At 45.6% G+C, this 11,238-nt stretch overlaps 1 protein-coding gene across 2 annotated transcripts in view; it reads right to left on the reverse strand.

Moving 5' to 3' along the window:
* Positions 1-10,339, reverse strand: part of LOC127551059 (myosin-7) — a 30,601-nt gene extending 20,262 nt beyond the window's left edge. For both annotated transcript variants that reach the window (XM_051980485.1, XM_051980484.1), the window contains exons 1-15: positions 10,274-10,339; positions 7,670-7,712; positions 7,015-7,223; positions 6,513-6,656; positions 4,616-4,772; positions 4,387-4,414; positions 3,900-4,008; positions 3,720-3,812; positions 3,551-3,614; positions 3,289-3,387; positions 3,025-3,128; positions 1,847-1,985; positions 956-1,074; positions 693-842; positions 330-500 (exon numbers count right to left, since the gene is read on the reverse strand). In XM_051980485.1, the coding sequence (XP_051836445.1) occupies positions 330-500; positions 693-842; positions 956-1,074; positions 1,847-1,985; positions 3,025-3,128; positions 3,289-3,387; positions 3,551-3,614; positions 3,720-3,812; positions 3,900-4,008; positions 4,387-4,414; positions 4,616-4,772; positions 6,513-6,656; positions 7,015-7,215 (1,578 nt within the window). In that variant the 5' untranslated portion in view covers positions 7,216-7,223; positions 7,670-7,712; positions 10,274-10,339. The remainder of the gene's footprint in view (positions 1-329; positions 501-692; positions 843-955; positions 1,075-1,846; positions 1,986-3,024; positions 3,129-3,288; positions 3,388-3,550; positions 3,615-3,719; positions 3,813-3,899; positions 4,009-4,386; positions 4,415-4,615; positions 4,773-6,512; positions 6,657-7,014; positions 7,224-7,669; positions 7,713-10,273) is intronic.
* Positions 10,340-11,238: the final 899 nt, after the last annotated feature.

Raw genomic sequence — 11,238 nt, forward strand, 5'->3', positions numbered from 1 at the left:
GTAAAACTACGAGCTGCCTTCCATGTCCCTTGCTCTACCTCCAAATTTCCTATTTTGGTGCTAAGTGGAAGTCAGGAAAGTTGAATACACTGGATTAGGGAGTACCTTGATGGAGAGGAAGGGTTAGGGAGGGACTAAGACCACAGCTCCTGGGAAGGGAAGGGCTTCTCTTCATCCTACTAATCCCAGAAGGAATTGAAAGAAAAGGACTGAGAAGAAGAGGTCAGGATGCTGTTTCTAACTTCTTGTACTTAGACTCCCTGTCTTGACACGGACATAATGCCATCCCTCTGTCTGGGGCCGGGGCCAAGGAAGCAGGGTCTGGGCACCTTCTCAATGAGGTCAATGCAGGCCTGCAGGTCCATGCCAAAGTCGATGAACTCCCACTCGATGCCCTCCTTCTTGTACTCCTCTTGCTCCAGCACGAACATGTGGTGATTGAAAAACTGTTGCAGTTTCTCGTTGGTGAAGTTGATGCAGAGCTGCTCGAAGCTGTTGAACTGGAGGGGGGAGAGCGGACAGGTCAGTCACTCAGTGAGCACGGCCCACAGGAGGGCTGAGCTGGGGGAGCCAGTCGTGGAGGACTGTCCTTTTCTTCTCTCCAATCCCTCCCGGCTTTCTTGCCACCTGACAACCGATAGCATTCCCCCCTTTTCTCACAGCTACTGTCACCCGAGACTCCCCTCACTCACATCAAAGATCTCGAAGCCGGCGATGTCGAGGACGCCGATGAAGTACTGGCGCGGCTGCTTGGTCTCCAGCGTGGCGTTGATCCTTGTCACCATCCAGTTGAACATCTTCTCGTAGACAGACTTGGCAAGAGCGCCGATAGCGTACGACACCTAGAGGTAGGAGAAGGTGCCCAATGACCCAGGTAGAGCTAGTCCTAGGAATGGAGAGCCCCAGCCCAGCCCACTAGCATCTGTGCACTGACTGCCCCCAGGAGGAGACTCACCTGTTGGACATTCTGCCCTTTGGTGACATACTCGTTGCCCACCTTCACCCTCGGGTGACAAAGCCCCTTCAGGAGGTCAGCCGAGTTTAGGCCCATGAGGTAGGCTGATTTGTCAGCCTCTGGAAAAACAGATAGTGGAAACAGATGGTTTTAGATACCAGTGTGAGAACTAACTCATTTTCTGTTCAATTCTATTGTTTCTTCATTAAACAGTTAATTAATTAATCAAAAAGAATTTATTGAATGCCTACTATATGCCAAAAATTATAATATTAATAATAGCTAACATAATAGTTGTCATATAATTCTTTAAAATTTGAAAAAATACTTTACGAATATTATTTCATGTTATCCTCATGATAACCCCAAAGGCCAGGTATGATTATTAGCCCCATTTTATAGAGATTAATAATAATAACCTCATCATTTCATAGATGAATAAAGCAAGGAGAAGGGAAAGGCTTTGTATGGAAGTGGTTCTTAGGATGAATCTTAAAAGAAATTAAAAGTCTAAGAGTAGAGAATGTATTCCAGGCATAGAGGTAAAGATATGGTAGAATGAAATGTAGCCTTATGTGTGAGGAAGAGTAATAAAGTCAGTTTGGCTGGTTGTAAAAGGGGCAGTGAAGGGAAATAATGTGAAATCAGTCTGGAAAGGGAGTTTAGCACCAATCTGTAAAAGGCCTTAAATGTTAAACAAGGGATTCATAGTTGATCCTAGAGGTGATGAGGGACAATTGGAATTTATTGAGTGGGAGGTAATATAGTCAAACCTACAGTTTAAGAAAATCATTTTGGCAGCAGTAAAAAAGACAGGTTGGAGAGGGGAGAGCTTTGAGTGGATACCAATTAGGAGGCTACTGCCAGAGCCCGGGCTGGCCCTCTTCTCACCTTCAGTGCCATCAGGCTCAGCCTGCTCCTCTCTCTGCTTCTGCTTAAATTTCATATTCCCAAAGTGCATTATGGCCCCTGTTAGCTTGTAGATGGAGTTCTTCTCCTCAGGAGTGAAGCCCAGCACATCAAACGCACTCTGTAAACAGGGAGAGCATTTGACACCTCACAAAACCAGGTTGGCCAAATTTCCGTTAGGTCAGGGCTGCTGATAGACCTGTGAGATGGGCCCAAGGTCTCTGGCCCTGTTCCATCCAAGAAGAGCCCTGTAGGCCTTGGACTTCCTCCTGGAGGGGATCCATACCTGGGGACTAGGTGTTCCCTACCTAGCAGGGAAGAAGCAGAGAGAAAGCCCCTTCTCTGTCTCTCCTATGGAATTAGCGCTTAGCTCCTTTCACTGGTGCTGTAGTAGCCTCCCTGCTTGTTACCTTGGCTTTGCTCACCAGGAGCCTCCCTCTCTGCCTCTCTTGCCTAGACTTGTAGACCAGCAACAGGGAGAAAGGGAGGGAGGGCATTGGTGGGGCCTTGGTGCTGCCTGACCAGCCTCCTGTGCCTTGCTGAGACAAGGCAGTTGGGGACAGTGGAAAGAGTCCTGGGTTTAGAGCCAAAGGACTTGGGTTTGAACATCAGCCCCACCTCTTTCTACCTAATTGACTTTAGAAAAATCACCTAAAGTAACTGGGTCTCACCATCCTCATTTTTAAAATTAGGGTCTTAGACTTATGGCCTTTAAGATCCTTCCTTAACTCTAAGTCAATGATCTATCTTACGGCCACAGGGCAAACCTGATCTATCTGATGATGATATTTGCAGTTAGCATTTATGTAGCCCACTATGATTTGTAAAGTGCTTTATATATGTTAGTACATTTGATCCTCACAACAACCTCTACAGGTATGTATAGTTATTATTCCTATTTTACAGAGAAGACAGAATTGAAATGATATGCTCAGGGTTAGGTACAAGTAAGTATTTAAAGGTGGATTTGAACTCAGGTCTCCTGAATCTAAGTCCAGCACTGTTCCATCAGACCACCTAGGTGCTGATCCCAGGGAACCCTGTGCAGGAAGGTAGTATGTCAGTCCTGGCGCCCAGTGGGAACTGAAGAAGCTGAATTAATTCCATTTATTCCAATCCTTTGAAACTCCAGTAGCCTTCCTCCTCCACCCTTCACTCACATCAGTGGCCATGAGCTCTTCAGAGTCATCTATGGAAGCCACGGTGGTCTCTCCCTGAGAGATGAATGCATAGTCATAGGGGTTGTTGGTAATCAGCAGCATGTCTAGAGAAAAAGATGCATGAATTAAGAGGCTGGGCAAGCCCCTACCTCTCCCCTAAAGGGCCTGTCCAAACTGGCACAGCCCAGCAGGTGGATGGCACCCCACTGGGCCTGGGGCAGAGGCGCAGAAGCCCAGCACAAAAGGAGGCTTCGTCTGACCTACCCAACAGCTCTGGCTTCTTGTTGGACAGGATCTGATAGAAGATGTGATAATCTCTCTCTGCTTTAAGCTGGAAGATAACGCGGGATTTCTCCAGAAGGTCTGAGAGAGGGTAAAGGAGAGAAAGGATGGTCACAAAAAGGAAGCAGGAAGGTAGCTGGAGGAGGAGGGGAAAGGAGACAGATGGGAAGAGTGATGTAGTCACAGGTGAAGCAGGCTGGGAGAGAGAACTTGGGGTCAGTCCTGAAAAACTCATCTCACTCACAGGTCTCAATGTCAGCTGATGCCAGCTTCCCTGTTGCCCCAAAATGGATTCGGATGAATTTGCCCTGTGGAGTTGAGGAGAGAAATGTGAGAGAATTAAGAGGAAGGCTCCGATTAAAAGCCATCCCACAGTCACCTCAAGTCCCAAACTGGGGGCAAGTGCTACTCACAAAGCGGGAAGAATTGTCATTCCTCACAGTCTTGGCGTTTCCAAAAGCCTCTAGGGCAGGGTTGGCTTGGATGATCTGGTCCTCCAGGGTACCCTAGGGAGAATGAGAGGGAAGAGCCACGGTGAGGGCCCGTAACCCTCCTTCTTTGGATCACGCTCCCAGGGTGACTGACAGACCGACCTTTCCTGGGGTCTGGTCCTTCTTGCTTCGGTCCCCAATGGCAGCAATGACTGCAAAGTACTGGATGACTCTCTTGGTGTTGACAGTCTTTCCTGCCCCGGATTCTCCACTGTGGGGACAATCAGTTGGTCAAATGGAGTAGCCAAAAAAAGGATTATTATACACCAGCTGTGTCCAGGAAACCAGGTAAAGACCAGAGGGAGCTGGGAAGGTTTCTGGGAGCACAGCTAAAAGATGAGGGAGGAGGAAGAAAAGGAATAAGGAAGAGGAAGTAGAGGAAATGAGAGCAGGGAGGAAAGATAAAGCGAAGAGAAGAGGGAGAGTGTGAAGGGAAAAATAAATGAGAAGAGGTGGAAGAGAAAGGATAAGACTAAAGGAGAGAGGAGGAGGGGATGGATTTGGGGGAAGAGGAAAAGAGAGTTTAAGGGTTCTAGATTAAATCTGGGATCCTGGATTTGGGGTTTGGTGGGAGGGGTCGGTTACTCACGTGATGAGGATAGACTGGTTTTCTCTATCTGCCATAAGAAAATGGGAAGAAGGGAGTCAGGGAGTAAGAAGTAACTCCATCTTCCTCTCTGACATTCTCTCTGTTCCTGCCCCCCCCCCCAAACAGACACTGTCCTTGCCTTTCCTTCATCTCCCAGACTTTCTGACGAGGAAGGAGTTGGGGATGAGAGCTTTGGGCCACGCTCAGGAAAGCAGGGGAGTTCTCTCACCTGTCAGCATGTACTGGTAGGCGTTGTCCGAAATGGAGAAGATGTGGGGCGGAGCCTCGCTCCTCTTTTTGCCCCGGTAGGCAGCCACCACCTCCGCGTTGTACACCGGCAGCCACTTGTAGGGGTTGACGGTGACGCAGAAGAGGCCGGAGTAGGTCTGCAGCCGAGAGGGGGACAGAGAAGAGGCTCAGGGAGAGTGGGGAGCAGGGAGGGAAAAGCAGTCTTGGAAATGGGAAACATCCACACAAGGATCTCTTTTTGTTTCTAGGTGTTTATGTCTCGGTATCTTTTTCTGTGTCCCTATATCCCTGTGCCTCTCTCTCTGTCCCCCTGGATGTTTCCCTGTCTGTCTCTCTGTGTGTCCAATTTTCCGTGTGTCTCTCTGTTCTCTCCTTGTGGCTCTCTTTCTATGGATCTCTCTGGATCTCTCTGTCTTCTTTTAGTCTCTTTATTCCTGGGTATCTCTGCCTCTTCAAACAAGAGTGTTACACACACATAAAAAGATCCAAAACGAGGAAAAGGGGGGATGCCTACCAAGAGGTTAGAATTGAACCAAAAGATGATTATATATTTAAGTGAATAACAGCATCTGGATACAGAGCACAGAAACTCCAAGGGGTAAAGAAGGTATAGATCAGAATGAAAACCTTGAACTCAGCAGGTTCAGCTAGCAGTTATGGGGAGCAAGGATATATGCAGATAACTTTAATACAAAATTGAACATAGTAAGTTCATGAGAGAGTTACAAAGTGCTATAAGTGTTTTGTTTTGTTTTGTTTATAGGAGAGAATTTCCAGCTGGATGAACAGAGAAAGTTTTATGGAGAAATGACATTTGAACAAAGCTTTAAAGAGTGGGAATAGGATTTAAACAGGTGGAGGTAGGATGGAGATATAGGATTGACATAAGCAATAGCATGGAGGTAGGTAAGTGGTACAGTGGATAGAGCACCAGCCCTGGCGTCAGGAGAACCTGAGGTAAAAATCGGATTCAGATATTTAACCCCAGTTGCCTTGCCAAAAAAGAAGAAGAAGAAGTAGAAGAAGAAGAAGAAGAAGAAGAAGAAGAAGAAGAAGAAGAAGAAGAAGAAGAAGAAGAAGAAGAAGAAGAAGAAGAAGAAGAAGAAGGAAAGAAAGAAAGAAAGAAAAGAAAAGAAAGGCATGGAACTGGAAATGATAATAGTTAATACATATAACTAATATTTATATAGTGATTTAAGGCTTGAAAATATATATAGTAGATCATTTGATTCTGATAATGATCTTGTGAAATAGGTTCTATCATTATCTCTATTTTATAGGTGGGGAATCTGAGGCTGCAAGGGACTCGTTGTTGGTTACACAACTAGTAAGTATCTTAGATAGAATTTAAATTCCAATCGTTTTGATCCCAAGTCTAACTTTTTCCCCCTAGAAAGTATGGGATGTGTTTATGAATATATGAATAATCTGGTTCAGCTGGAGTGTGAAACATATAAAGGAGGGTTAAATTAGACTTGTGGCCAGATTGTAGAAAACCTTAAATGCCAGGCTCAGAAGTTTGGCTGGATTCATCCGGCACTGTGGAGTTACTGAAGCTTTTAAAATGCAGGAATGATGTGGTCAGTTGTCCTTCAGGAGGATTAATCTGACAGTGATGTGTTGAAAGGGAATGAGATTGTAAGACTAGAGCAGGGAGACTAATAAAGAAACTATCTATTATAATAGTTTGGGCAAGAGATAATCAGACCCAGAATTAGGGTGGTGGTGACAGTGGGACAAAAGGAAGGGGACAGGTGGGAGAGATGGAATGGAGGATGAGAGTGCCAGGGGTGATGCCAGTTTCCATTATGGAGGGGCTGTCGTGCAGAAAATATCTGCAGAGGGAGGCGTGAGGCCGGCCCGGATGGGGCACTCACATAGATCATCCAAGAGGCGTAGCGCTCCTTGAGGTTGTACAGCACGGCGGGCTCGTGCAGGAAGGTCAGCATGGCCATGTCCTCGATCTTGTCGAACTTGGGGGGGTTCTGCTGCATGACCTGATCCTCCTTCACCGTCACCGTCTACAACAGAACCACCCCAGAATCATCATCAGGCCGTAGTCCCCTGAGTCATCCTTTTCATGCTCTTGGAGAAACATTAGTGGTTAAGGTTAACTGGGAAGGATGCATGAGCATCGCTGAGGGGCCTGGAGATGGTGGCAGAGTGGGGCCAGATCTTTTGGAGGGAGGCCAAGGACCGGGAGGTTGGGGGAGAACCAAAACCTCCAGGGAAGAGGGGAGGTCGGGGTTATCCAAATGAAAGTGGGATAGTATAGCTCCCTGACACAGGAGAAGACTGGGGATTTTGGGTTCAGGGGTGTGACTGTGTCTGCCCCATTGGGATCTCTGCCCCTACATCCCTACCCACCGTGGGGCCTACCTTGCCATTCTCAGTCTCGGCGGTGACTTTGCCCCCTTCCCGAGACACGATTTTGGCTTTGACAAACTCTTCCTTGTCATCAGGCACAAAGACATCCTTCTTGAGGTCAAAGGCCCGGGTTTGTGCCTCTAGCCGCTCCTTCTCGGACTTGCGAAGGAAGGGGGCGGCTGCCCCAAATGCGGCCATCTCAGCATCACCCATGGCTACGCCTGAGTGAGGGGAAAAGCAGGGTGACCTCCCTATTTCCTCCTTCTCCTTTCCATTCTCTGCAAGATTAAACCCCACGGTATATCTCCTGTTTCTTCCTCCCACCTTTCCTATAGACCAGCAACTGAGTTCCAGCAACAAAGGAAAACAAAGTGAAAGATATTTGTTCAGACTGGAGACATCCCACTAGGAAGATGTGCTTGTGCTTTGGGTGTGAACTGTGTGGGTTGGAGGGTTTTTCTCAGTATGTCCCTTTCTTTTCCCTCATTTTATGCCTCCATTGGTATACTCCCTATGGTTTCTCAGTCACTAGCTGGAGATCCTCTGTAGAAAGTAGGAAGAAATGAGAACACCCTAATTCCCCAAGCTGTGGGGCTGCTGGACTCTACTTCCATCCTCCCTTTCTCACGTGTCCTGTCATCTCAATAGCCCTCTCCCAAACACTTACCTAGGTTTCTCCTCAAAAGAGTACACAACAGAGGAGGGAGGACCTGGAAAACAGAAGGGAGCTGTCAGGGAATAGGAAGAGGAAGCCCCCTCACCCCGCAGCCCAGCAAATCCCCTCATCTTTACCCTTCTCTTCCTCACTCTTCACTTTCCTTCATTCTGATAATCCTCAGGAGCCTGTGTGTTCTCCCTTTACCCTATACCCCAAACCTTGGGATTGGGATGAGGGTTGTCAGTTTTGCTATTCTCTTTTCCCCTTCCCTTCTCCTAGACATTATACCCTCAAGATCAAAGCTTTAGTCCTAACAGCTTTTTATTTTCTGAAGGTGGTTTAACTTCCCTCACTCCTTCAGACACCAATTTGAGATTTAATCCCACCCCTGCTGAAAGACTCTTTCCATGCTTGTGTTCACAGTTTATAGAAAGTGTGGCTATTAATGAATAATTCTAATTTCCATAAACCATTAGAAACAAAAGTTTCACCTTATCAGAAAAACACTTAGAGCATGCTAAGCTGATTTATCTTTCATCCATCCATTCAGAGAGTATCACACACCATGCATCCCCAGACAGACACGCCCATCATACACACCTATCACCCACATCCCCTATAGGTGCTTTCTTTCTATCAGTCTCTCTGCCTCTCTATTTCTGTCTCTCTCTTCCTCTCTCTTAGTCTCTGTCTCTCTGTCTTTCTGTCTCTCTGTCTCTCTCTCGCACACATATATGTATACATTCCAAACACATACATACACTTTCTAATAACAACCTGTACTTTCAAAATATAACCAATATGCCTCCTATGAAAGACAGTGTGATGCAGGTGCAGTAGATGGCTCAGTGGATAGTGCTCAGCACTTGGGGTCAGGAAGACCTGACTCAAACATTTACCAGCTATGGAACCCTGGGTAGGTTAACCTCTCTGTGCCTCAGTTTCCTCAGTTATAAATGGGAAAAATAACATCTGCTTCACAAGATTGTTATGAAGATCAAATAAGTTAACATATATAAAGCACTTTGCAAACTTTAAAGTGTTATATAAATGCTAGCCTTAGACCAAGATCTGAATTCCAGCACTGCTTTTGGTTCATTCTAAATGGGTGAGCCTGAGAAGCTCGAGGAACTGCTCTAGCTGCTCCTGCTGATCTCCATCACTGAAAGTCATCCCCACACCAAGGAAATCATAGGTCTGGATCCATCCCTCCCAAACATTCTCTCAAAGCAGATTTAAATATATCTTGCAGACATATTTACATAACGATAATTAGGAGGTAGTGTTAGATTTGTGGTAAAGAAACAAGCATTCCAATCCTAGCTTTTCCACTTAATAATTGTACCGTTTTGGGCAACTCACTTAATTACCTTGTCCCTTAGTTCTCTCATCTGTTAAAAGGGAGCAAAAATATTTGTACTTTCCAGATCTTTGGGATGCTGTGGGGAAAGTGTTTTATGGATAATAATAATAATAATAATAACTCTTGTATTTATGCTGATTTAAAGTTATTTTTTGAACAAATGTAGAAAATGAGGCATGGAGAAATTAAGTAATGTTTAGAGTTGTATAGTTCATAAATTCTCCTCAAGTTCTAAGGTCATGGGATTTAGAGCTGGAAGAAATTTTAAAGATCATCTCATCTAATCCTCTCCTTTTTTCAGATGAGGAAACTGAGACCTAAAGAGGATAGGTGACTTTGCCAATGTCCCTTAAGTAGTATGTAGCAAAAGTAGGAGTCAAATCCAAATATTCTAACTCCAAAGTCAGTATTTTTTTCTTGGATTTAGGCTTTCTGAATTCTAAGACCAAAATTCCATTTATAAACGTATACACATGTGTATCCCCATATCTGAATTCCACTTGCATGCATGTATGGATGTCATCAGGAATATATATGTGCTCAGGAATATGGCTATATCTGAATCTATACATCTAATTCAATATGGATCTATATCCCTGATTGTAACATACATTGGATATCATATATATATATATATATATGTACACACATATACATGGAAGTAGGATTCATTCTTAGACTCACAGACATACATTATACATACCTGGACATACCTCATATATGCTTTTATGTGTCCCATACTTTCAGGTATTCTACAAAATCTCATTCTCTAGGCTATCTTTATTTGCACTTGGGGGGCATGCCCATAGAGACACATGTTCATAAATGCCCTTCTCTAACATGATTGATCATGATATGGACCCATAAATTTACACAAACAGCATTTCACAAGCCACATCTTACACATCGAATATATACCATGTAGGTCATTGGGCACGTAACTTTCTTGGAAATCCCCTCAGACACACACACAGACACATACAGACACACAGACACATACAGATACACACACACACACACACACACACACACACACAGACACACACACAGAGCACTCCTCATCCCAGGTGTAACCCCATGCACTTGCCTTTACCTTTCAGGTATAGCTAGCTGCACAGGTGCACAGACCCACAGGGATGACCAGCCCTATCCCACTAAGCCAATCCCTTCCCTGTGAGCACCTCCTGTCCCCTCCCAATCTACCGTGGCTCAGACACATCAGAGGGAGGTCATAGGCTCACCACTCCTACCTGAGATTAGCAAATCAGCCAGAGAGAGAGAGAGACAAGGAGAGAAGAATGTGGAATCGGTGCTGGTCTCAGGGGCCTTATATATGGAGCTGAAGGGTGCTCCCACCCCCACCCGCACCCCGTCCCTAGCCGGATTTAGAAAGGGCTGTTGTCACCAGAAGCATTTCCCCCAGCCCCCCTCCCCCCTTTCCAAGCAGTGCTCTCCCCCACCCCTCTGAGGGATAGGAAACAATTGGAAGTGGTCGTCATTGTTATGGCACGGAGATCTCGCAGGGTCTGAGTTCCAGAGGGCGGGGGCAGTTCCCAAGGGAGCAAAAAATATCTTCCTGGCCAAGCCTCACATTCCAAACTGGCAGGAGTGGGGAGCCCACTAAAAGGGAGAGAGAATAGGCAGACCCTCCCTGGGGTCTGCACACCTTCTGCCATCTCTGCTACTCTGTCACTGTCCCCCTTGTTCACTCTGTAGCCTCTCTGATTCCCATTCCTGAGCCCTTTTTCCAACTTCATGACTTGGGCGAGACAAGCTGAGTGTCAGAAGGCAGTTGAGACGGCTGGTGGAGCTCTAAAGTGGTCTAGCCATTCTGGACAACAATTTGGAAGTATATTAGAAAGGTGCTCTAATGTGCCATAAATATCACTGTTAGGCATGTACCCTGGGGAGGGAAAAACTTCCTGTATGCTTGAAAACTTATAGTAATTTTTTTTGTGGAGTTGGAAGCAAAGCAGGTACCCAGTGGCTGGGAAATAGCTGAGCAAACTGTTGCATATAAATGTAATATGATATAAATGTAATAGAATATTATTACATAATAAAGGAAAGGGAATAAGCATTTATGTAGCATCCACTAGTTTAAATACATTATCTCACTTAAATCTGGAAGAAGGAAATGAGCATTTTATCAAGCACCTACCATGCACCAAATACTGCACTAATTGCTTTTCAAGTCATCTCATTTGACTCTCAC

The sequence above is a fragment of the Antechinus flavipes genome, chromosome 2 (assembly GCF_016432865.1).
Source record: "Antechinus flavipes isolate AdamAnt ecotype Samford, QLD, Australia chromosome 2, AdamAnt_v2, whole genome shotgun sequence".
NCBI lineage: Eukaryota > Metazoa > Chordata > Mammalia > Dasyuromorphia > Dasyuridae > Antechinus > Antechinus flavipes.